This window comes from Tachysurus vachellii, chromosome 20, assembly GCF_030014155.1.
Source record: "Tachysurus vachellii isolate PV-2020 chromosome 20, HZAU_Pvac_v1, whole genome shotgun sequence".
In the NCBI taxonomy this organism is placed as follows: Eukaryota; Metazoa; Chordata; class Actinopteri; order Siluriformes; family Bagridae; genus Tachysurus; species Tachysurus vachellii.
Genome location: NC_083479.1, coordinates 2,574,764 through 2,597,616, shown reverse-complemented (window position 1 = coordinate 2,597,616; position 22,853 = coordinate 2,574,764). Strand labels below are relative to the sequence as shown.

The 22,853-nt window shown below is 39.4% G+C and overlaps 2 protein-coding genes across 2 annotated transcripts; both read left to right on the top strand.

The window, feature by feature from the left end:
* The first annotated feature begins 9,012 nt into the window (after window positions 1–9,012).
* LOC132863668 (uncharacterized) lies at window positions 9,013–14,876 on the top strand. Its single transcript, XM_060896612.1, has 8 exons — window positions 9,013–9,186; window positions 10,078–10,176; window positions 10,655–10,713; window positions 11,939–11,970; window positions 12,250–12,324; window positions 12,540–12,622; window positions 14,271–14,358; window positions 14,464–14,876. Exons 1-8 carry the CDS (start codon window positions 9,163–9,165, stop codon window positions 14,874–14,876), a joined length of 873 nt encoding a protein of 290 aa, XP_060752595.1. The 5' UTR covers window positions 9,013–9,162.
* A 335-nt stretch (window positions 14,877–15,211) lies between these two features.
* On the top strand, window positions 15,212–22,666 carry LOC132863359 (SAM domain-containing protein SAMSN-1-like). Its single transcript, XM_060896134.1, has 8 exons — window positions 15,212–15,474; window positions 15,996–16,067; window positions 16,237–16,371; window positions 17,009–17,144; window positions 17,657–17,808; window positions 18,135–18,341; window positions 19,682–19,832; window positions 22,108–22,666. Exons 1-8 carry the CDS (start codon window positions 15,421–15,423, stop codon window positions 22,296–22,298), a joined length of 1,098 nt encoding a protein of 365 aa, XP_060752117.1. The 5' UTR covers window positions 15,212–15,420; the 3' UTR covers window positions 22,299–22,666.
* The last annotated feature ends 187 nt before the right edge of the window (window positions 22,667–22,853 follow it).

Genomic DNA, 22,853 nt, shown 5'->3' with positions numbered 1-22,853 from the left:
AAAGCATTAATCGCCCAAGCTGCGCTGAAAAGAGGAGGTCAATGTCTGCGCAGATTCCTGCGTATTTGGCGGTGAAGGGTTTCTTGAAGAGGTCAAAGATCAAAACTCTGCACTGCCTCATCCTTTAAAGAAATGAAACGACAAACAAAGACGCAGTTTTTTCCCCGATCCTCTAACAGAGGACACGTAGTATCATCGGCGCCCCGAAAAATCCCGTTCTCACATGCAGCAGGGTTTGTGAAAAAAAAAAAAAAAAAGCCCAACGGAGCTGTGAGTCATATGCAGCTGCGAACAAGCTTCGCTCACGTTAGGGGATTCGACAGCTACAGTGCCAAGGCCACGAGCTTCGGAGGATTAAGAGCGAGCATAACTCTTCATTTGCCTGTTTTCCTCCAGAAGAATGGCGTAATAGCTGACCAGAAAACAGGTTTACTGCACTATCCTATTAACGTATACACGCTGACAATTTACACCGAGCAGTCAGGGGACGGCCCACGGAGGAATAACAAGAAACGGCATTACGTGGTGTGCGACCGGGATGGGAATTAAAGTGGAGGATTGCACTTGGGGAAAAACAAAACGCAGCATAGTTTTGCTGAGGAATCGAATGTCCTATTGAACAGTCCCACTGGTAAACTGCCGCTTAGAGGTGAATGGAGCTTTAAAGATATTTACATCTCCGGGGAAATTTCCTCTCTGTATTTTAACGTTTCTACACAATGGAACTCCTGCTGAGCCTGAACTGGGTCGGGGAAGGATTTTCCTAAAAATAGTACATTCTCAATTTCAGCTATTTTCAGCACTTACTCTAAACGAATGGTGAAGAATTTAAATAATACAATTTCCTTCAGATCCAAAACAAGAAATCTACATAGATCCAGTTTTCTATTTGCATTTAGCTGTGCATACACGCAAGGACACGCAGAGGCTGCGATAATGTGGCTTTAAAAGGAAAAACCTACACAGTCAAACTGCACACCGATTACGGACCAGTTCTAGACTGTTGTTTTCGTATTCACACTATTTTCAATTACAATTAGCATTTGAAATTAAACTACTTCCTAAAGTAATCTTTTCCTAAAGCTCACGACAGAGCTGCGTTCATCTGTGTGTTTATGTCCTGGCATGAAATCTCCGAACCTTGCGTCGGCTGTATAAATACGTTTATAGATGCATGAGTTTGGACGATCCGCATTTGTACGATGTTGTATCGTTTAGACTCCGCCTCCTGAAGCTCCACTTGGAGTTGTAGGTAATGGCTCTAGATTCTACGAATGTTGAAGGTGAAATGATGGCAATTTCCCTACTAGTCTTGTAGGGAATTCACAAAATTAATCGATTTGGCTTTGAATCGTTATTCAAAAACGAGTTAATCATAGCAGTGTTGCTTGAGATTGGTGGCTTGACTGGCTAGAATGCTTCACTTGTTAGCTACATTAGTGTCGTAGCTCCGGCTCTTGTAGTCAGTATTTAACCAGAGATGTTTACAGATCTGTTAAATCAGCACGTTCAGTATAATGTCAGAGTAGTGGAAACTCTGAGAAAGCAATGCTCAGCTACTAACAGCGAGAACCAGTAAGAGCCTGGAGGCACTCGCCTCGCCGCCTTTGCCGTCTTGTAAAAAAGAGCAACAACAGGCAAAAGCTGGCCCAATTAAAAGGTAACAAGCACCACAAGTGCTTTGTCATCATTAAGCATGAGCAGTTTTACACCGCCTGCTCACGCCTGGCGTGTAATTATGCCCACTGTCTCCCGCCCACCGGCAATGAAAGGCCGGCTCGTGATGTAAGGTCACCGGGGGTCAGAGATCATAGAGGGGCCAGTGGGAAAAAGCTGGTGGGTGTACGTGTGTGCATGCATGATCGCAAACTCACACACTCTCTCACACACACACACACACACACACAAATGAACCTGTGCAAACACAAACCAGCACTTAGGGTTAAATAAGCAGCAAATATGTACTTTAGGACAAGGCTTTACATTTTCATGAGAGTTGGCTGACTTCTTATTACATTTAATATATAATTAAAAATAAACCAGTTTGATGAAATTTGTGAAAATACAAAACAACTCTTATTGAATTATTTTTTTCCAACAGTAAAGTTAATCAATAAATCTGCTTTTAAATCCTTTCTTCCATTAGACCGCCAAAGTTTGGTTTGTGTTAAAAAATAAATAAAATAAATAAAATAAAAACTAAATCCTCCAAATTAGCGAGGTTTCAAATTTGCCCAGCTGAAGGAACATTCAGAAACAGCTGTCCTTAATTTTCATCTTAATTAGTAAAGTCTTCATCTCTGTGGTGAACAGAAAAGCAACACGTTCCAAGACAAATATTGATGTAGATGAGCTACAACAGGAAAAGATCACATCAGGTTCTGTTCCAGTCAGTCAAGAACAGGAATGTGAAGCTACACAGGACACAGTATCACTGCCAAAGTGGACAGCTGAAGATCAGATGACGTATTTTAGTTTTTAACTGTCCAGTTTTTATGCGCATTGTACCTTCGGATGTTCCTGTTCTTGGCCTTATAAAACCCTTATAAAACCACATGACACACCTGTGACAATATCATATCAATTCAATATCGGTTTTGTAACAGATCATAAATCAGTGAAAGGACCACGATGAAGTGGAGAAGTGCGTAAATACGCAGAGCACATAACCGACCAGTGGAACCAGCTGAAGGTGATAATTAAACATCGGCCAATCGCAGCTACCTGTTAGACAAGCTTTGTCACTCCGCGGATGTAAGAAACACAATGAGGGCTGAGAACAAAGACGTCAAAAATAACACTAAACCTTGACGATGCTATGAATGAAATGAAGCGGCTGGTGACTGTCTAAACGCCGACCTTTAATTTATTCCCATGTGAATTCGTGACTGACGTTTCAGGGTGTGTTGCATGCGTGGCCCCGGGGGGGGGTCAGTCGAGCCTGACGTGTGTACGGCTTTATGTACTACGCCGAAACTAAACACACTCATTGGCTACAGCAGGGTCACTGATTGGAAATATTCACATTATGATATTACATTAAAACTGTTTTTAAAAAAAAAAAAAAAAAAAAACTTTTAGAATAATCTCATAATGAGAAATCTTCCATGGAATCATCCACATACAAAATACTGTAACTAATTAATTGTATTAATTAGAAATAAATATCTAATTTGAGTAAATTCATGTTTAGATCTTAGAGACGTGACTGACGTCTTCTTCAGGTAATATGGCACTGATGTTGTAAAACCTTCTAAAATCTAAAAAAACATTTTTTCGACAAAGTTGAATAAAAAGAATTAATAATAATAATAATAATAATAATAATAATAATAATAATAATAATAATAATAATAATAATAATAATAATAGGGGGCACGGTGGCTTAGTGGTTAGCACGTTCGCCTCACACCTCCAGGGTCGGGGTTCGATTCCTTGTGTGTGTGGAGTTTGCATGTTCTCCCCGTGCCTCGGGGGTTTCCTCCGGGTACTCCGGTTTCCTCCCCCGGTCCAAAGACATGCATGGTAGGTTGATTGGCATCTCTGGAAAATTGTCCGTAGTGTGTGAGTGCGTGAGTGAATGAGAGTGTGTGTGTGTGTGAGTGAATGAGAGTGTGTGTGTGTGTGAGTGAATGAGAGTGTGTGTGTGTGCCCTGCGATGGGTTGGCACTCCGTCCAGGGTGTATCCTGCCTTGATGCCCGATGACGCCTGAAATAGGCACAGGCTCCCCGTGACCCGAGGTAGTTCGGATAAGCGGTAGAAGATGAATGAATGAATGAATGAATAATAATAATAATAATAATAATAATAATAATAATAATAATAATAAGCCAATTATGGGCAGTCTTGGAAGTTTTTAACTAAAATCGCATCTGCAAAATAAATGAAAATGAATCTCATCATTGTATGTGCGATGGATTGTTTTCTGCATTCGTCTGTGAAAATTGTCTAAACAGTCTGAAAAGTTTGAAGTAAAGCAAGAGTGTGTTTGCTCAAAGCAAATCTCTGCCTCTCTTGGTTTCTGTGATGTGCTGACGAGGCAGCTGGGTGCAGGAGGCACGGATAATAAAAGGAAGAGCTAATGAAAGGTCGCGCGGGGTCAGCACGCTCGCATACCTTTGCTGGAGCAGGCAACGAAAGGTCGACCAAACTGTTTCACTTTTTGACTGAAGGCCATCGAGGGTTCAGAAGGTCTCCTTAGATGTCACGAGGCCGCGACCCTCCAGGTTCAGATTCCGAGCACAGCCAGGGGTCAGAAGTCAACACAGGCATGTGAGCGCTGTTGGGGGAGACGACGAAGGATGGAGCTGGAGGAGAGAAATATACCACTCCATCCTACCTTCTGCTTGCTTGTCTACTTACTTGTCTTGAGGTTATCAGATTGTTGGCCTTCTTCACACCCTAAATCGTTTCCTCTAAAAGAAACGCTCATCGCTTCCTGATTCCCAAGGTCTGAGTTTGATATATGATGCTGATACTCTGAGATATCGGTGACAGATTGATGTTTTTGCTTTCTCTCTTGGAGCTTGGCACATAACCGTCAGCTCGAATCATCTCTCGTCGTGCATCTTTTCACGCCATGAGCGCAGATCAAAAGCCGGGCGCTCGTCTGTGTGTGCAACCTGAACCTGCTTAGTCATAACGCACACAAACACCAAAACAGATCAAATGTTCAGAGGCTTTTAATCTAAAACTATTAACCCGTTTCCATTAAAGGTTTTGTATTGTGGATATTTCTTTCTTTCTTGATCTTGGCACTTTCCCCAATGACACCATGGACTCTAGCGGCAGGACAGCTTTCTGTTGAAATACCTTTTCCGGACGATTTGCCGTTCTCCGTCTATCCACTGTCTCAAGTGCGATAAAGTAAGCGATTGTACAATCAGAAAAAACACACAGAAATAAACGAAAATGCAAACATCGAGGATGGAGATAATTTCCTTCAAGCCCTCATCACTATTCGGTACGTCATCCATAAAACATCAGCAGAAGCATCAAGGAAGCGTATGCAATAGAGTCAGAAGATGCATTCTTTTTTCCCCTGTCATCCTTTTGTTCCACTAATTACCTCGGGGGAAAAGAAACTAAAATAAATAAGAACATTCTGTCCTGAAATGAAAGTAAGAACTGTATATTTGTTGTCTGTTTGATTGAATGAAAGAGTTACAGCTTTGTTTAGTCTCTGCACCAAGCAGAGCTATAAAAATCCTAACGCACCTCTCTATTGGCTTTCGGTCATGTTTAATAGCTCGAGACACGTCTTTTTTATGCCTCTTGATCTAAAGCATTTTTCTTTTTTTTTTATATGGTTTTGAGTTGGGGGGCACGGTGGCTTAGGGGTTAGTATGTACACCTCACACCTCCAGGGTTGGGGGTTCGATTCCCGCCTCCACCTTGTGTTTGTGGAGTTTGCATGTTCTCCCCGTGCCTCGGAGGTTTCCTCCGGGTACTCCGGTTTCCTCCCCCGGTCCAAAGACATGCATGGTAGGTTGATTGGCATCTCTGGAAAAATTGTCCGTAGTGTGTGAGTGCTTGAGTGAATGAGAGTGTGTGTGTGTGTGCCCTGTGATGGGTTGGCACTCCATCCAGGGTGTATCCTGCCTTGATGCCCGATGACGTCTGAGATAGGCACAGGCTCCCCGTGACCCGAGGTAGTTCGGATAAGCGGTAGAAAATGAGTGAGAGTGAGTTTTGAGTTACAGATTTTAGACTCTTATCGTATTTAGGATTAAATAATGTAACATGAAGGTCAAACATGCAAATGTAAAGGAGATAATAGTAAAAAAAAAAAAAAAAGTAGTAAAAAAAATATGTTTTGCTTTTTTTTTTAAATTACATCAACTATTTAGATATTTTCACGAATGAAAACACGATCCGAGATTTATCAAAGCATCAGCTTTAGGTGGAGCCATGTTACTCACTGTAATTGAGGGATGTGGTAGCCTAGTGGTCAAGGTGCTAAACTACCAATTGTGAAAGGTTGTGAGTTCGATTCCCGACAAGCTTCCGCTGTTGGGCCCCTGAGCGAGGCCCTTAACGCTCAGTTGTATAAAAATGAGATAGAATGTAAGCCGCTCTGGATGAGGGTGTCTGCTAAATGCTGGAAATGTAAATTTATCTACTGATTTACCATGATGCCATCATTCGTTAATATAAACGAACACCAAAAATGACGATAAATCTCTGACGCTCAGAGGTTTTCATCACTAAATGTTGTTGCTTATCGGCCACGTCACGTTAACCGGCTGTGTTCCGACTCAAGGCTGTGGACTGATGTGAAAAGCGAAGGCCAACAGCTCCGACAATTTACGAATAACCGAACAAGGGCACGGAAAATCAATGACGCTCGGCCCGTCCACATCACCGGCGGATTTGGAGCTTTATTGCAGCTCACATAGATCATCCTCAGGGTCTTTCGTCTTTCTTTCTTTTGCTTCCCCCCCTTCTCGTTGACCTCTTTGGACTCTTTGCACCTCTAATAATTTTCCTCCTTCTTCTGCCGTGTTAGAAATCAGCAGGAAGTCTACTTTAAACCTTATTCCATGCAGATATCTTCTGATTTGCATTTGAAAAGCGGAGGAAGATGAGATTCAAAGTCCCCCAAAAAGCATTTATGAACAGAAAATGACAAAATGAGGGAGAACATCATTATCATCACCACCATCATCACCACCGCCGCCACCACCATCATCATCACTGAGTGCCTGAGTTGTAATATAGTATGATGAGAACAGTATTTTATCTTTAGGCCCCGTGGGCACTTGGATACTTGGGCAGTGACGTCAGCGCCATCACGTGGAGAGAAGCGGAAAAGGCAGATTGTAAAAAATTAAGTGGATAGAAAAGTCTGGATAAAGTATTTAAGTCTGAAATCAGAACTTTTCTCATCAGTGAGACACCATCTTAAATATAATAATAATAATAATAATAATAATAAAAATAATAATAATAATAATAATAACAGGACATGAAATAATAATAATAATAATAATAATAATAATAATAATAATAATAATAATACTAATAATAATAATAACAGGACATGAAATAATATTAATAATAATAATAATAATAATATTAATAATAATAATAATAATAATAATATTGTGCTCACAGAGATCACAGTCTCTCGGTCAAGAAAAGTTCTTCAGGATTTCTTTAAGGATTTGTTAAGAATAATAAAAGGTTAACTAAAAGAACAAACAAACAAACAAACAAATACATCATCATGTTTGATATGTGTGAGTTTATGTGTCAGTCCCTGGTCTTATTTTTTTGGGTGATTGATTTAGTTTCTGTTTAGTGAATTCTGATTTTATCTGTTCAGAATTCTATTGAATTCTCCGTTCTGATTGGTCAGAAGGTGTTCAGCTCTTAATATTCTCATATTTATCACACAATCTTCTTGTCTTTTCTGATAATATTAATATTTATGTATAAACATCTATACGAAATGACATAGAAATGAGGAATCCAGCTATGTGAATATCCCAGGATTTGAATTTGTGAAGATTTGTGCATTAATCTCTCTCTCTCTCTCTCTCTCTCTCTCTCTCTCTCTCTCTCTCTCTCTCTCTCTCCCCCCCCTCTCCCACCTCTCTCTCCCCCCTCTCTGTCTCTCTCTCCCCCCTCTCCCCCCCGTCTCTCTCTCCCCTCTCTCCCCCCTCCCCCCCCCCTCTCCCCCCCTCTCTTTCTCTCTCTCTTTCTCTCTCTCTGTGGATTTGCATGTACTGCCACAGGCGTACACTAACGATATTATTATCCAAATCAAACTCAATCCTGAGAGACACAGAAAGAGAGAGGTACAGAGACACAGGCCGAGAAAAATATAGAGATTATGTTCATCATCCATCAGCACTATTGCTAGCTGTTGTTTATTCTCTCTGTGATTGACAGAAACCACAGGACGAGGCTGAAACCTTGCCGAAGCCGAAACCATACAAATCCATACAGAGAGCATGAAAATGCCACATAAAAGCACAGCTGTTCTTATTTCTCATCTAAAGCCAGACACTTTGTCTAAAGAGTCTCATAGACTGAACACAGCAATTCAAACAGGAACAATACAGAGCAGTAAATATAGAGCTTGTTATTTCCATCTTATTTCTCTCATCTGAATTAGCACTTAAAAGTGGGTTAAGATGCTTTAGAGCACATCCTGAAGTCCTGTCAGAGCTCCTGTCAACACCTTCTGACCTATCAAAGGGTCACTGATTCACTATTCATACAGATTCTGTAAAATAAATAAATAAATAAATAAATAAATCTCTTTTGAAAAAGTCTTTTTTTAGCCTGAGCTCTAATCCGAGCTGAGCGAACGGCTTTAGCGTTCGCTGTACCTCAGAGGAGGGAATTAGGATTTCCTTGAGAGGGAAAGAGAGAGATAGAGGGACAGAGAGAAAAAGATAGAATACTAAACAGATTAAAGTAAGAACGGTGCAGAGTCGAACGTCATGTTATGCTGAAGTCATCGGAAATATTCCAAGAGGCCTGAAGGCTCAGCGTCAAGATCACAGCTGGAGTCGACGTACGCTGAGCTGCTGGTTAAAGACGTGAACCTACAACTGAGGGTCATCTGTAGGTGGAGGTTTAATCACTACAAAGTATTGGCCTCCTATACACTTCTCTATGAATGAGAAGAAAGCACTGATGCTGTACACTGATACAGAAGAGTGTGTGGTGCTGATGTGAGCATCTCAGGTACAACAGTCTAAGGGTTTGGTAATGAGACACACCTACCTAGATGATCATCTTGTAGGTATATAGTTAGTAACTAAAGCTCATTTTTGTCCAGTCCAGAGATTCAACAAAGTATTTCATTTCAAAGGATTTTGTAATCTGTGATTTTGTATTAAATGAGTAGACGGCAAAGTATAAATAATTGAGTCTGTGCCACTAGTTAAAAGCACCAATGTGAAGCCATGTGAGTCCCTCATCAAGAATATTATAAATAACTGCACAAGAGGAGGATGCCATCATGGTGAATCATTCTCCCCTCAGCAAAAAAGGTTGATACCTCGTCTATTGGATTATGGAAGGGATTTGCAGCTTCCTGTTAAGCCGCAGAACGCCGGACAACCTCGCTCCGAGAGCCTGTGTGTGTGCTCCAACGCGTCTGTTCTCTCCTGCGAGGAAGAAAGGAAGACACAAGCCGCTTCAACATGAACCTTTTCTGCTTCAGTCTGGTAAGACACTCAGTTATATAGCTCTTTTTATAGATCAGGAGGTTGTACTTTGATCTGGATATGATCTCTTTAGTTTGGGTCGGTTCTTGAGGGTCAAATGTCTCCACATGGTGGACAGGTTACCTGAGGTCTATTTTTTTTTTTTAGTGGCACTGCAAAGTTTGATCATGTGTGCAAGAGCCTTTCTCACCTGCAGAGGTGTGAAAGAATTCGCACAGAGGTGTGAAAAGCTCAAATATGAGAGACATGGTGCAGTAAGCGGTGCCTGAGAAATTACAGATGACAGAGCTGGATTACAAGGTGTTAATCAAGCTCCGCTCCTTGAGCTTCACTGCAACGTCAGTCCATCTGCATGCTCTGTCTTTCACTTTGATGAAGCTAAGAGTCGTGTTAGTCTCAGGGTCAAAGAACATCGACCCCTGGGCCAAAATTGTAGCCACTGTTTGCTTGATGTGGTGCATAAAGTTTAGCAGTTTAGCATCATGTAAACTTCAGGCCTAAATCGGTCTCTTAAGCAGAACTGCTGATGTGATGAGTTTCTGACAGTGTGGTTTTCTACCAAAACTACTCAGAAAAAAAGGCTCAAGGAAAGTGAAAGTGACTCTTTGTTATTTTAAGTGCTTTAAACAATGACTTTAGACATTCAGGCAGTTTGCACAATGCCAAGTATGATGCTGTATTGCATTAATCCTGGACGTTACTTCTGACTAAAACCTTAACAATGTCCTAATTGCAGCAAATCTATAAAATCTATAAACACTCTGTAACAGTTAAATACTGAAATACTTAAAGAAAATTAAAAAATGTCGTCTAATTCTAAGTAATTCTTTCTCTCTGATGTCTGGAAGATTAATAATCTTTCGCTTTATTTATTTGTTTGTTTGTTTATAGGAGGGATCTACAGACAGCCTGTATGAGGCTCCGCAGCCGAACCCAGGTCCAACGCCATGGAGCCCCGTGTGGGGCGAGTCGGAGCCCTGCGTCGGTCCGGTGGGCTCTTCTTTATTAAACCCTCACACGACAGATTAATCATTTCCGTCCACACGTGCATTCCTGAGGATCGTTTCGTGCATGACTGAGTCACGTTCGAGTGCTCCTTGTTTTTGGAGAGAGGACATTAATCAGAATAAGTGTCCACCATCTGGACAATGCATCATTAATCTGTTACACATTCATCAGGAAAATGACCAAACCCTTGATTAATTCGCTCGGTGTATCACCTTAGCTGTTTTAGTGATTTTTTTTTTTAATAAAATGTATAACGGAACTAGGTCAGAGTCTGTCCTGAATATTTTACCCAATATTATACCAATTGAATATTTTTTATATGACCTAAAAATTTTCTTCTGGATTAATGACAGGTTTTAAAACCTGCTTTTTAGTACAGAATGAATTTTGTCGACATTAAAATGCTTACTAAAAAAAAATGCATGAAATAAGTCATGATTTATTGTTCCCTATCCTCCAGGATCTTCTTCAGACTCCTTCCATCCGACGTAAGACGGATTTGAAGAAAGCAAAGAGAAAGTAAGTGATCGTATCTTTATTTGTTTTTGCTCTAAAACAAGCTACAAATATAGCACAAAAATACCATTTTGTGTGTGTGTGTGTGTGTGTGTGTGTGTGTTAGGATCGTGACCTAATGTATTTAATATTTAAGATCAAAGAATTACAGGATACATAAAGGATATATTCCAGGATAAAAACCCCAAAACTCTTTTATCATCTCTCTTATCATTTTGTGAATGAGATGAAATCCTGTATTAAGGGCTGAGATCAAAACAGGGTCAAAGTAGACTGAGATGTAGACAGAAGTGTAGTGATAATCTGGAGATATTTCTCCCTTAGTATTGCAGCACAAACAGCCTTCAACACAGTAGGTCTCTCTCTCTCTCTCTCTCTCTCTCTCTCTCTCGCTCTCTCTCTATCTCTCACACACTCTCTGCATTACAACACACATTTAATCATGAGCTCATGAGCTCCACGTATTCCACATATGACTCAGGATGTGTGCATGAATTACGTACGGCTTGGTGCAATTCGTAGAATTTCCTGATCGTACAGAACCCTTCTGATCTAATGTTCCTCGAAAAGCCTTTGATTAGAGCTCCTGTTAACTAGTTTGCATTTCTATATGATGTCAAATATCATGTATCGGAACACATATACAATAAAAAAAAAACGTTTTGGGAAATATGATGCTCTGTGTGGGGAAAAAAAAACAAAAAAAAACAACATTTGCTTGCTTAGGAAATATGAGCGCTAAGCTAAATTAATTGATGGATATCTATTTAGAAATAAATGTAATTCATAACACTTTTCAGCACAGCACACAGAATTCACTAATTTCCACCTGCTCAGTTCCACCCATTTTGGTAATAAAATAAATGATTTTGTCTGTAGATTAAAAAACATTTTAACCCTGTTTTCTCACAATTATTTCATTGCTAAGCTCCACCCACTGGCTAGCTCTTTCCTATGTGACAGCTATTAACTGGGGACACGTTACATATCCACCCTCATCCAAGCGCATGAGCTCAAAGATGCCTCTTGAACGATCTTATAACAATAAGATGAATGCTTTTCTGCTGAAGCAGTTTTGTACCTCTCAGTTCTATTCCACTTGATTGACAGGAATCACTGCTTGTAATGATAATATAATTAACTTTCTTGTGCTCTTTGTTAATTCGAGTAAGAATTAAGGACGGATTTTTTATTGTCTCTAACACGTCTTTTGTGTTTCGTGTGACAGATCTCGCACATCGGAGCTAACGTGCATCGGTGGTACGTCAGATCTGCCTTTTAATCACACTGCACTCTGCTATTTTTAATTAAAAGTTTAAAGTGCACTCACTGAAACTTTGACATTAGTTACATGAATTTCCCACTGATCCAGCGGTACTTTATCACTCTAATTTTGGCTTTCCAAATTAAGTCCACGCTCCCAAACGGCTCAAATGGCTGTGCCTCGTGTACCCCACTTGGCTGCCTCGGTTGATTTATTTCACACATTATGTGTTTCACTAACATAATGACTATTTTGGTATCTGTTCTTACTTACAGACAAAACACCATCCAGTAAGGTCTACTGTCCATGCACTGGGAAGAGAGATGATCTAGTTCACCATACAGCTGAAGGTAAGTGACGTGTCAATAGACCAGTTAGTGCGTCATCGTGACAATGCAAAAATGATGACGCTAATGCCCAGGCTGCTTGGGTGAAAGATTACAAAATGGCTGCCAGGTTCTTTAAGGAACCATGAGCCGACTTGTTATCACTTGGCAAAATTCTTGCAATTATAAAACCACGTTGCAACGTTTGCACTTATTTACGATCTTTGCGTTCTGAGCAGATACGAATGAAGATCCCTACATGATGAACTCTTTTCCTCAAGAAGAAAGAATTGAAAGAAATGGCAAGGATTATGATGTTCAGGTATGTCAGCTAACCTGCATCTGTATGACTGACATATTTAGAAATATTGTTTGTCACATTCAAGAGAAAAGTTAGAAGCCCACCCATTCTCACACTCAATCTGACCAGACCAGCTCTCTTTTTTCTAGCCCATTTAAACATCGTACAAATTTTGGACTCGTTATCTGTCATGTTAACAGTAGCACTCTGTCAAACGTTAGACAAAGGAGAAGGTCGATTAGCGAATATGTTTCTCTGAGCGGCGATTTAAATCTCCATGTGCTTGAAGCGTCTGATTGTGATCCTTCAGTGTCATACAAGTCACTTCAATTTTGAAGAGCCATAAAACAAACTGATCCCACAAACCCAACCATTTGCATCTTATCTAAATTCACGTTGACTTCAAATTATAAAAAATGTAGTAATTACACTCTTACAAATAAACAAATGTTTTTGTAATCTTCCACGGTGTGAATTTTAAGGACGGGAACCACGGCTGTGATCCCTGGTAAAGAGAGTTGTATTTGTGAAACTCAGACATGAGGTTCTGGCACATATTTATTTATAATTTTATGCCACATTCTACCGACAAACTTTCAAATGAATGACCCTGCCAGTGACAAATCTGCTGACATGTTAGTAATAGAAGATAATGAGCATTGTATTACACAGTAATATCTACTGTTGCTAACTGGCTAGTAGTCTCTAGTGTAATGTCACTAGCTGGCTAGTAGCTTTCAACTACGAAAGCAAAAGGAAAATGCATTCGTTTGATTGGTTAAACCTGTTACACACCATCGCATGTGGTAGCCAATAGACTCTTATTAATGTGTCAACTTTACATTTACCTTTTACGAACGTTACTTCAGCACAATTAATGATAAAAAAAAAAACGTTATCCAGCTTGTATATTTAGCTGCAGTTGTGAGTGGACTATAATAACTATCCATGAAAAAATCATTTGGACTTACTGCCCGCCTAACTAGGCCTCGGGTTGTGCTCTGATGCAGTACAATTACTTAGCACAACTGATTATTATTAGTAATGCAGAACAGATTGTAGCGAACGGCCTGTTTAATCTCTCCAACACGTGCCAGGCATGGTCATGAAGCCAAGATCTGGAGGGCAGCCCACAGCCCACTCTATCGTTCCCACTGATGTCTATTACAAATAGGTTTTAATGTGGCACAAGGGGCCAATCAGTCTGAATTTGCATTTGCAGATTACCACAAATGTGCAAGGGATAATTCAAGCCTCTCAACTGAGATTTGGGTGCCAAGATATTTGACTGATTCTGAAAAATGCAGAAAAAAAAATCAGTAACAAATACAATCATCTATTTTCATGTCTACAACGATTAAACCAGTAGCTATAAACTCATGGCCAATATAACAGCATAATATCCTGTCGGTTCGTGTTCAGATGCTAATCAGTATTTAGGGACTTTCATATTCAAGTTTAATGTTAATATGAAACATGTTGGTCTGTGTCACAAAGAAACAAGATCTGATTCAAATTCAATGCTGGTCAGTGATTGTTTGTTAAGAACAACCGCATTTATTAGTCATCAAAGACTCGAACACGGAGAGACACATGTCCACCGAAACTAATTAAAATTAGGCTGAAGGAACTCAAGTACTGACCTTCCATTTGTCGATTTATCCTGCAGGTTGTTGAGGACAAGTCACGTCTCCAGAAGATCCAGAAGCCATCGAAGGGCGGTATCGAGGAGAGCAGACATCCTCCAGACATCAGTGGTAAGGCCTGCTTATAAATCAAGTGTTAAAACATATACTATGTATGCCATGAAATCTTTAACAAAAAATAACAAACGCTTCCATCTGGCCATGGGGTTGTGACAGTCATAACCTGCATAGGACTCTCAAAAAAGCCTGAGAAGAAGCAGGTGGAACAGTCTAACCAGCAGTCTGAGCCAGGAAATGAGAGGGACATAAGAGAAACAGAAGGTCTGTGGAACCCCGGACATTTCCACAACCACTGGAGCTCCACGAACGTGTGCTCATTCTGGGAATTGTCCTACCACACCTGCCACAGACCCACAGCTGATCCATGGCTACATAACGTTAACTTCACTCTGCCCAGAGGAACCGATCGTCAAAGGTACGAGGAGCTGATTCACGATTTGGATCTCCTCAGGATGGAGTATCCACCACTGAGAGTCATCCGCTCCTTCACTGACTTGGACATGACGGACACTGTCACGGTGAGTCCCTTGTCTTGTTATGCTAACGTGTCTAATATTGACATTTCATAAACGCGATCATACGAAACGGTTCTCAATTAGTCCTCAAAATAAGATTGTCAAACCAGATGCAAAAAAAAAAGGGAAAATCTTCAGAAAATAAATGAATGTCACAATGTTTTGAAGCTACTATAGCTTGATCTGTTTAATCTAGATAACGCAATGAGTGTACTGAGATGAAATGTAAACGTTGCTATGATGCTACCAGTTAAAACGATGACGGAACACAACAGACGTGCGTTCTTGATCAACCTTTTCCTGTGCATGGTTCCTGAAACACACTTGCCGTAATCATTGCATTTACACAGCACTCGTCGCTCACAATCACACACTCTCTCTATGGCGGTTTTTCTCCTGAAGAGGTTTTTGACCAGATGTAAGAGGCATATGAGCGACACATCCTGTGTTAAGATGAGGAAGTGTGGGCTCGGCCCTGTGTGAGTGAGCATGTATGTGTGTGTACAGAGGGTGCATGAGAAGTGTCAGCGTGTGTAGTGAGTTTGGTCATGCATAGTAAAACTTGTTTTTGAAGACAAATAACACGTCTTTGAGAGTCATGCTTCAGAGGAAAACTTCAAATGCCGCAGAGAAGCCAAGGAATAAGCCAAAGGTAAAAAAGAATTGTTAGTCTAATTGTTTCAGTAATATTGCATCAGTGCTTATAAACACAGCAGGTTATAACGTTATAACAGAAAAGCCAGTTGCAAACGGACCGATGCCAAAGCATTGTTACAAAATTTAGTTCATATGTTTAAAACTTTTTTCTCTGAAAACAGGACAGGTTTGAAAAAAATATAGACAAGTGTACAAAAGTTTATTTATTGCTTGTTTATGTTTTTATTTATTTATCGCTTTGCTGATGTTGCTATTTTTGATGTTGTTATTTTTTATAGCAGGTGTATAAAAAAATCAATTAAAAGGGACAAATGTCTAAAATTATTCTTGCTCTATTTTAATCAGTTTACTGCCAAAATTGAGCAAGTTTGAAAAATTTAATTCTGACTAAAAATTTCTAGCTACTACACTTGTGCCTGCTTTGTGTATTAGTACAAGAGCATTGCAACATCCTTTTATTTCACAGATTTCGATGTAGTCATACAGTCTAAAACATTTCACTTCTGTCTTCATCAGCGCTCTTACAGCTTCGGCAGGTTCGACACGTCCAAAACCCAGTCCAAATTGGAGGAACATGAAAGCGCTTTGGTAAATGTTTCAGTCTGCGTTTCTGCTTACAAAAATAAAGAAATATAAAGAAATAATAATCATACACATTATGAAACATGTCACGTTGTGCGGTATTGTTCTTTAATCTGAGGACTTTTTTTTTTTTTTTTTTTTTTCACTTTTACTTTTCTGCTTTTTAAACTTCCAGGGACAGGTTGCTGATGGCGACCCGGCCGAGGGCGAACATATCAAAGGGGGATTAGGGAAGAAGATGAAAGCCATCTCGATGACCATGCGCAAGAAGATGGGGAAGAAATACACTCGCGCTCTCTCAGAGGAAACGGTGAGCGCTGAAGATCAAAGCGACTGAGTGTTTTGGCTTTTTTTTTGCAACGTCTGCTTTTTTTTTATGCAACGTTTCATGTGATAAACCTATCACTGGAAAGCATGTCAACTTTCAAACCACTGAAGTGACAAAACAGTCAGAAATGTCACATATCAGAAAGGGCAGCGAGGTCTTTTATCATTTATAAAAGTGTGTTTCTCAAACACACTGGCAATACGACTACACCTATAACAAGCAAGTCAGGAGGTAGGAATAAATCACTTGGAGGTGTGCACTTATTGGAAAATAATCAATAACAGTGTTCTGTGCTGTAGTTGATTATTTATTCCCATAGTCACTCTCTTATTGTTCTCCCTATTGAAATTAATATGAAAAAAATTGCAGACAAAGGCAAAGAGACTTTCTCATGTAAGTTACAATTTTATCTCTGGCTGTTACAAAGTGCTGATGCTTCCAAAAAGTCTAAATAAATGTCATCGATAGAAGCGTACTGATAGAAGCGTGTGATGTGCGAGATGAAGCTGCACTACTGTCATGGAAAAAATAGTCAACACTTTCTAACCGATTTGAGTACGGTGTAGGAAACATGATAAAAAACTAGTTGTCAAGGTTGTGGTGTGTGGTGTGTGCACAGGGAGAAGGTGTAGATGGAGACCAGGAAGCTGAAGGACAGTCTAATGTGACTGAAGCTCCAGCCAAAGCCCAAACCAAGTCCAGTAACTCTGTGGAAAGTCTCTTCAGTCTCCACAGTGGCCAAAGCTCATCCAGTAGTAAGTTAAACACACACCCACCCACACACACACACACACACAAGCCTATTTTCTCTTTGGAGCAGAGTGAAATAGGTGAAACTGTTCACAGAACTAGGTAAAAGAACTAGGTGTGGTTTAACACACATCCAGTTTTATTTAACATCAACTTTCGTGCAGAAAAATACCTCATTTTAGTGTAAAACTGTAAGAAAAACAAATAGGTCAGGAATAAATCAGCTATGTACTGCTGTATTGTTTGTATGTACTTCATGCTAGATAAATGAAAAAATTCTCAAAAAACATAAAACTGAATTTTCATTTCCTAATGTGATATAAATAATCTCTAATAGCTTGTAGGTGCACATTTTGTCTTTATAACAGCCTCCACCCTATTTCATATCCTCTCGACAGCATATTTGATGTTCTTCAAAGGGGGTGGGGATGGGGGGGATTTATTCTCAACTTGGATTTGATTCTGCGTCTAAAATCACCAGCTAGTTTATTTATCGTGTAATTTTGCTGGTTGTTAGGTGGCGTCGCCAGCGGCTCCGAGGGCTCGTTTAATAGAGACAGTGTGAGGCTGGAGGAGGAAGTTCCCGAAACCATCCATTTCTGTTGCAAAGCAAAAGTTCACACCGATTTCCTTCCGAGCCCATATGACACCGAGTCTCTAAAACTCAAGGTAGCTCATCTTATTAATTTACTCTGACGAGGCAATCCCAGTGCCCCAGGCCATCTTATTACCGATTATAGTAATACATTTCTAAAATTTATTTTTAAAATATCTTCTGTATCATATATGTCATGTAAGCAGTGCTGACGGAAATACTGGAGATCTTCCTATTGTTTTGAGATCCGTCCCTTAGATTAAACAGACCTGAAAATAATAATATTAATACAGACCTTAATCTAAAATCTGTACAGACCAGAGTATATGGATGAACCGATGATGATAGCGGAGTATCGCAGTCAAAGTCTTTATAACTGCTAAATATTCCATTGTATCAGGTTGGAGATGTGATCGACGTCATCACTAAGTCCCCCATGGGCATATGGACAGGCATGCTGAACGGCAAAGTCGGCAGTTTTAAGTTCATCTACGTAGACGTTCTGGCCGAGGAACCCGCTCCAGTGCACAGGATGGGAAACCACAGGAGAAGCAGAAGACCTCGACCCAAAACGCTCCAGGAGTTCCTCGAGAGACTGCACTTGGAGGTGCTGCTTTAATTCTTTGACTGTGTTCCAATCGCTAATGTGGGGAAACATGAACATGGCATTAGGGACTAAGGTTTAGAGAAATCCGGATTTCTAGATCCCTAGTGAACAGGATAGTGCTGGATAGTGGGTTTAGGAATCAGTAGAGTATTCAGGAGTAGAAGATTCAAGAAATACATCAAAATGTGTGTTGAAAGGATGTCTGAGCAGATTAGGAATAAGAGTCCTGGGATGAGCAACAGGACAGGCTTGATGATTACAGCAGCAGTTCTCAGGTGCACATTATGTACAGTGTCCAGGTGAGATTTTGCACTGAAGCAGAGGTGACACTTGAGCAGCTTTGCTTCATTTGAAAGGTAATCTCCAGTCCTGTCAGGTAAGGATGACCCCAGTACCTCTTTGCTTTAGCCCAGTCTTGTACTCTTCAATTCTGCTAGAGATACGAGGCTGTTATTTACACACACATTGAATCTACCACTGAGGCTTTTTAGCGACTTTTATTTCTAAATCTTTCTGCCTCACATGTTCTATACAAGCCTCAGATTATGAATTTAAGTTAAGAACAAGTTTCAATGTTTATACCTGTTGCCTAGTCACTAACTTCCTAACATAAAGAGCTTCATTTATTGCATAACGGTTTGTGGAAAGTTTTGAGTGATCAGTCATTTGTTGAATCGTCAGGTATGTCACAAATTTTACAATTAAACACAGTTAAGTGCAAAAGTTTGTGTCCCTCGTGGTAACAAAAAGGCATAATGTAAAATATTAAATATAAATTTTTTCCTACAAAAATTAAGATACAGAGCCAAAGATTTGCTAAAAAAAAAAAGCAACGAAAGAAGCTTAATTTTTCCTAAATTAAAACATAGATATGCTAGTTGGAAACAACAAAAAAATATATATATATTTTTTAACTTTTTTAACAATTTCTGAACTTGAGCATCTATGAAACGGAACAAACTACATGGCCTTGTTGCTAAAATAAACATCTGTCTACTTTACTCTAAAAAGTATGAAAATGTTTTCACATGAAAAAGTGGTATCTGTGGTTTTAAACCCAACAGCCAGTAGAAAATATTTTCAAGTTCACCAGATGATATGATATCTAAACCAGAAAATGAGCATGTTTGAAAACAAGTCTGAGCTTTTGCTATTTTTTTACATGATAATAGAGATAAATAAAAAATAAAAACTTCATTAATAACGGAAGTGAGGTGTCACTGAGGTTTCCACTTCAGATGGTGTGTGATAAAAGAAAACTGTCAAAAGTGAAAACATCTCTAGCGTGATGTGACCTACAAACTGAAAAATCTTTTCTCTCCATCTTTTTCCCCCTGCAGGAGTTTGTGTCCTCCCTGTTGCTAAACGGTTATCAGACTGTAGAAGATCTGAAGGATCTGAAAGAGCAGCACCTGATTGAGCTGAACGTGACCGATCCCGAGCACAGACACAAACTGCTGGCAGCGGCAGAGTATTTACATGACGCAGAGGGTGAAGGAAACACTCACTCACACACACACAAACACACACACACACTTAACTTATTAAAAAGTAGATGCTTAATAAAACAAACAAAACAAAAAAACTGACCAAAGATTCTAAGAAGAGTTTCTCAGTCCCAAAGCTTTATGTTCTTTTTTACCGTTTTGAGCTAAATGTCAGCAATACAGTATCTTCTAAGTAAGGAAAAGGTGTATTATACAGTGGAACAAGTGATCTAGATTATTTAGCTAAAAGGCTATCGATGCCAAAAATCTAAAAATGTCCACAAGTTGAGAGCAGCCACATTTCTGTTAGCCTTCTAAACTATACAGTAACCACAGTTCTGTTAGCCCTCAATACTATAAAACAATATTATTTTGTCAATTACAGCAGACAAATTGTTAGCCTACAATAAGACACAGTAAATACCTATTAGCACAAAATACTACAAAATACTACACCATAATTACACTGTAGCCAGACACAATGCTCACATGTCAGTTAGAGTTAATGAACAATACTTGTGCTTCAGTTAACTACTTAACTACTTAGCCTTCATTAACTACTTCGGTTACATCAGACCAGTTTGCAAAGCACTCAAGCGCTTCCACTTGTTAACAACAGCTACACATCAGTTAGCCAAATGTACAATAAAATTAATTAACAACCGCTAGCCTTTTACACTATGAAACATTTTTATTTCAGTCTACCTAAACAGCTATTCTTGTTAGCCTACCACAGGACAAAACACAATAACTATACTTCAGTTAGCCTAAAATAAGATAACTACCCTTCAGTTAGCATATAGCCGAATAACTACCCTTCAGTTAGACTAAAATAAGATAACTACCCTTCAGTTAGCATATAGCTGAATAACTACCATTCAGTTAGCCTAAAATAAGATAACTACCCTTCAGTTAGCATATAGCCGAATAACTACCCTTCAGTTAGACTAAAATAAGATAACTACCCTTCAGTTAGCATATAGCTGAATAACTACCATTCAGTTAGCCTAAAATAAGATAACTACTCTTCAGTTAGCATATAGCCGAATAACTACCCTTCAGTTAGCCTAAAATAAGATAACTACCCTTCAGTTAGCATATAGCCGAATAACTACCCTTCAGTTAACCTAAAATAAGATAACTACCCTTCAGTTAGCATATAGCTGAATAACTACCTTTCAGTTAGCCTAAAATAAGACAACTACCCTTCAGTTAGCATATAGCTTAATAACTACCGTTCAGTTAGCATATAGCTGAATAACTACCCTTCAGTTAGCCTAAAATAAGAGAACTACCCTTCAGTTAGCATATAGCTTAATAACTACCGTTCAGTTAGCATATAGCTGAATAACTACCCTTCAGTTAGCCTAAAATAAGACAACTACCCTTCAGTTAGCATATAGCTTAATAACAACCGTTCAGTTAGCATATAGCCGAATAACTACCCTTCAGTTAGCCTAAAATAAGATGACTCCCTACAGTTAGCCTAAAGCACAAGAACTATCCTTTAGTTAGCCTAAAACACAATATTTACCCTTCAGTTAGCCTGAAATAAAATAAGTACCCTTCAGTTAGAAGATAGCTGAATGACGTCTCTGTAATTAGCATAAAACACAACATTTTTCCCTTCAGTTAGCATAAAACACAATATTTACCCTTCGGTTAGCAAAAAAGATAAAAATGCACTTATATCACTTCCGTTAGCTTCAGTAACCTACTCTGCATTTAACTACACAACACATTATCTCATCTACCATGATACACTAGCTGAGTTGATCTTACATCCTGTGCAGATTAAAGACACAGTTAGACAGAGTTAAACCCAGGCACTATGATCAAGCACTATAATTATAGCTATTTTATGCAGCTGTTAAGGGGTTTATGGGGTTTAAAACATGCTAACCAGGAATCCCCAGAGGGGTATTTTAAACTTCAGTTCTTAAGAAGCGAACAAAAACAAGATGGAGCTAATAAGAACAGGCAGGTTGTGATGCAAGAGCTCAGTTACTGACAGGAAACGAGTGCAGTGGTGAGTTTTTTGTGGTTAACGTTTGAACCAGCCCAACCTTGATCTATCATGTTGCAAAACTAGCTTTTTTTTCTTACAAAAATCATACTGTGTAGTGGCAAAGAGTCTGAAAAGTATCAGAAACGAAGGGTTATAAACTGTATTTTGACCTTTATCCCTACAGTGTACAAGGAGCTCTAGATCATAGATAGTAGAAAAGTTGTCAGCTTGCTGTTAACACCCAAGTCTTGTTGTTGTTTCTCTCTTTCAGCTAACAGTCAGAGAGAAGTGGAAGATGAGGAAGCTCCGAAATCTCCGAGCGCAACGGGGAAAGCTGAACCGAACGACTGCCCCAGAGACTCGGGCTGCTACATCGCCTCGGACTGCTCTGACAACAGCAGCAAAGAGGACACAGAACACCACCTTCCTGCACCTCTGTCCTCATCACCAGCTGAGGTCTGATCACACCACAGTGTGTTTCAGTGCTGTGAGAATCTGACCTACATCTCAGGAACAACACGGCCCAGCCATCAATCTGTGTAAATGTCAGGACATTACTGTAGTTGTAGTTTCAGCATCAAACTGGAGCCTTCCTTCCTTTATGAGATGTCAGTCAGTTGTGCCATGAAACATAGGAAACTGATATATACATTTATGTGTGTGTGTGTGTGTGTGTGTTTGTTAGTGTGTGTGAGAAATTGTTCATATAGATCACTTCTTTCAACATTCACTGTAAATCAGAGAGAACAAAAGAACTGTAAATAGAATGTAAATTACATGTAAAAGAAATACATGAACCTTCCTTAAATAAACCTGATATATTTTCTGCAGTGACTGCACCAAGGTTTACTTATTTATTTATTTATTTTTCCAAGCACAAAATCTTTCCTGCTGCTACTTTGATTTCATCAAGTTACACGCTGCAGCTTTAATCTCAATCTCACTTACTCCAGTGTGTGTGTGTGTGTGTGGACTATAGTAATTTTAAATAAACCTGATATATGTTCTGTATTTATT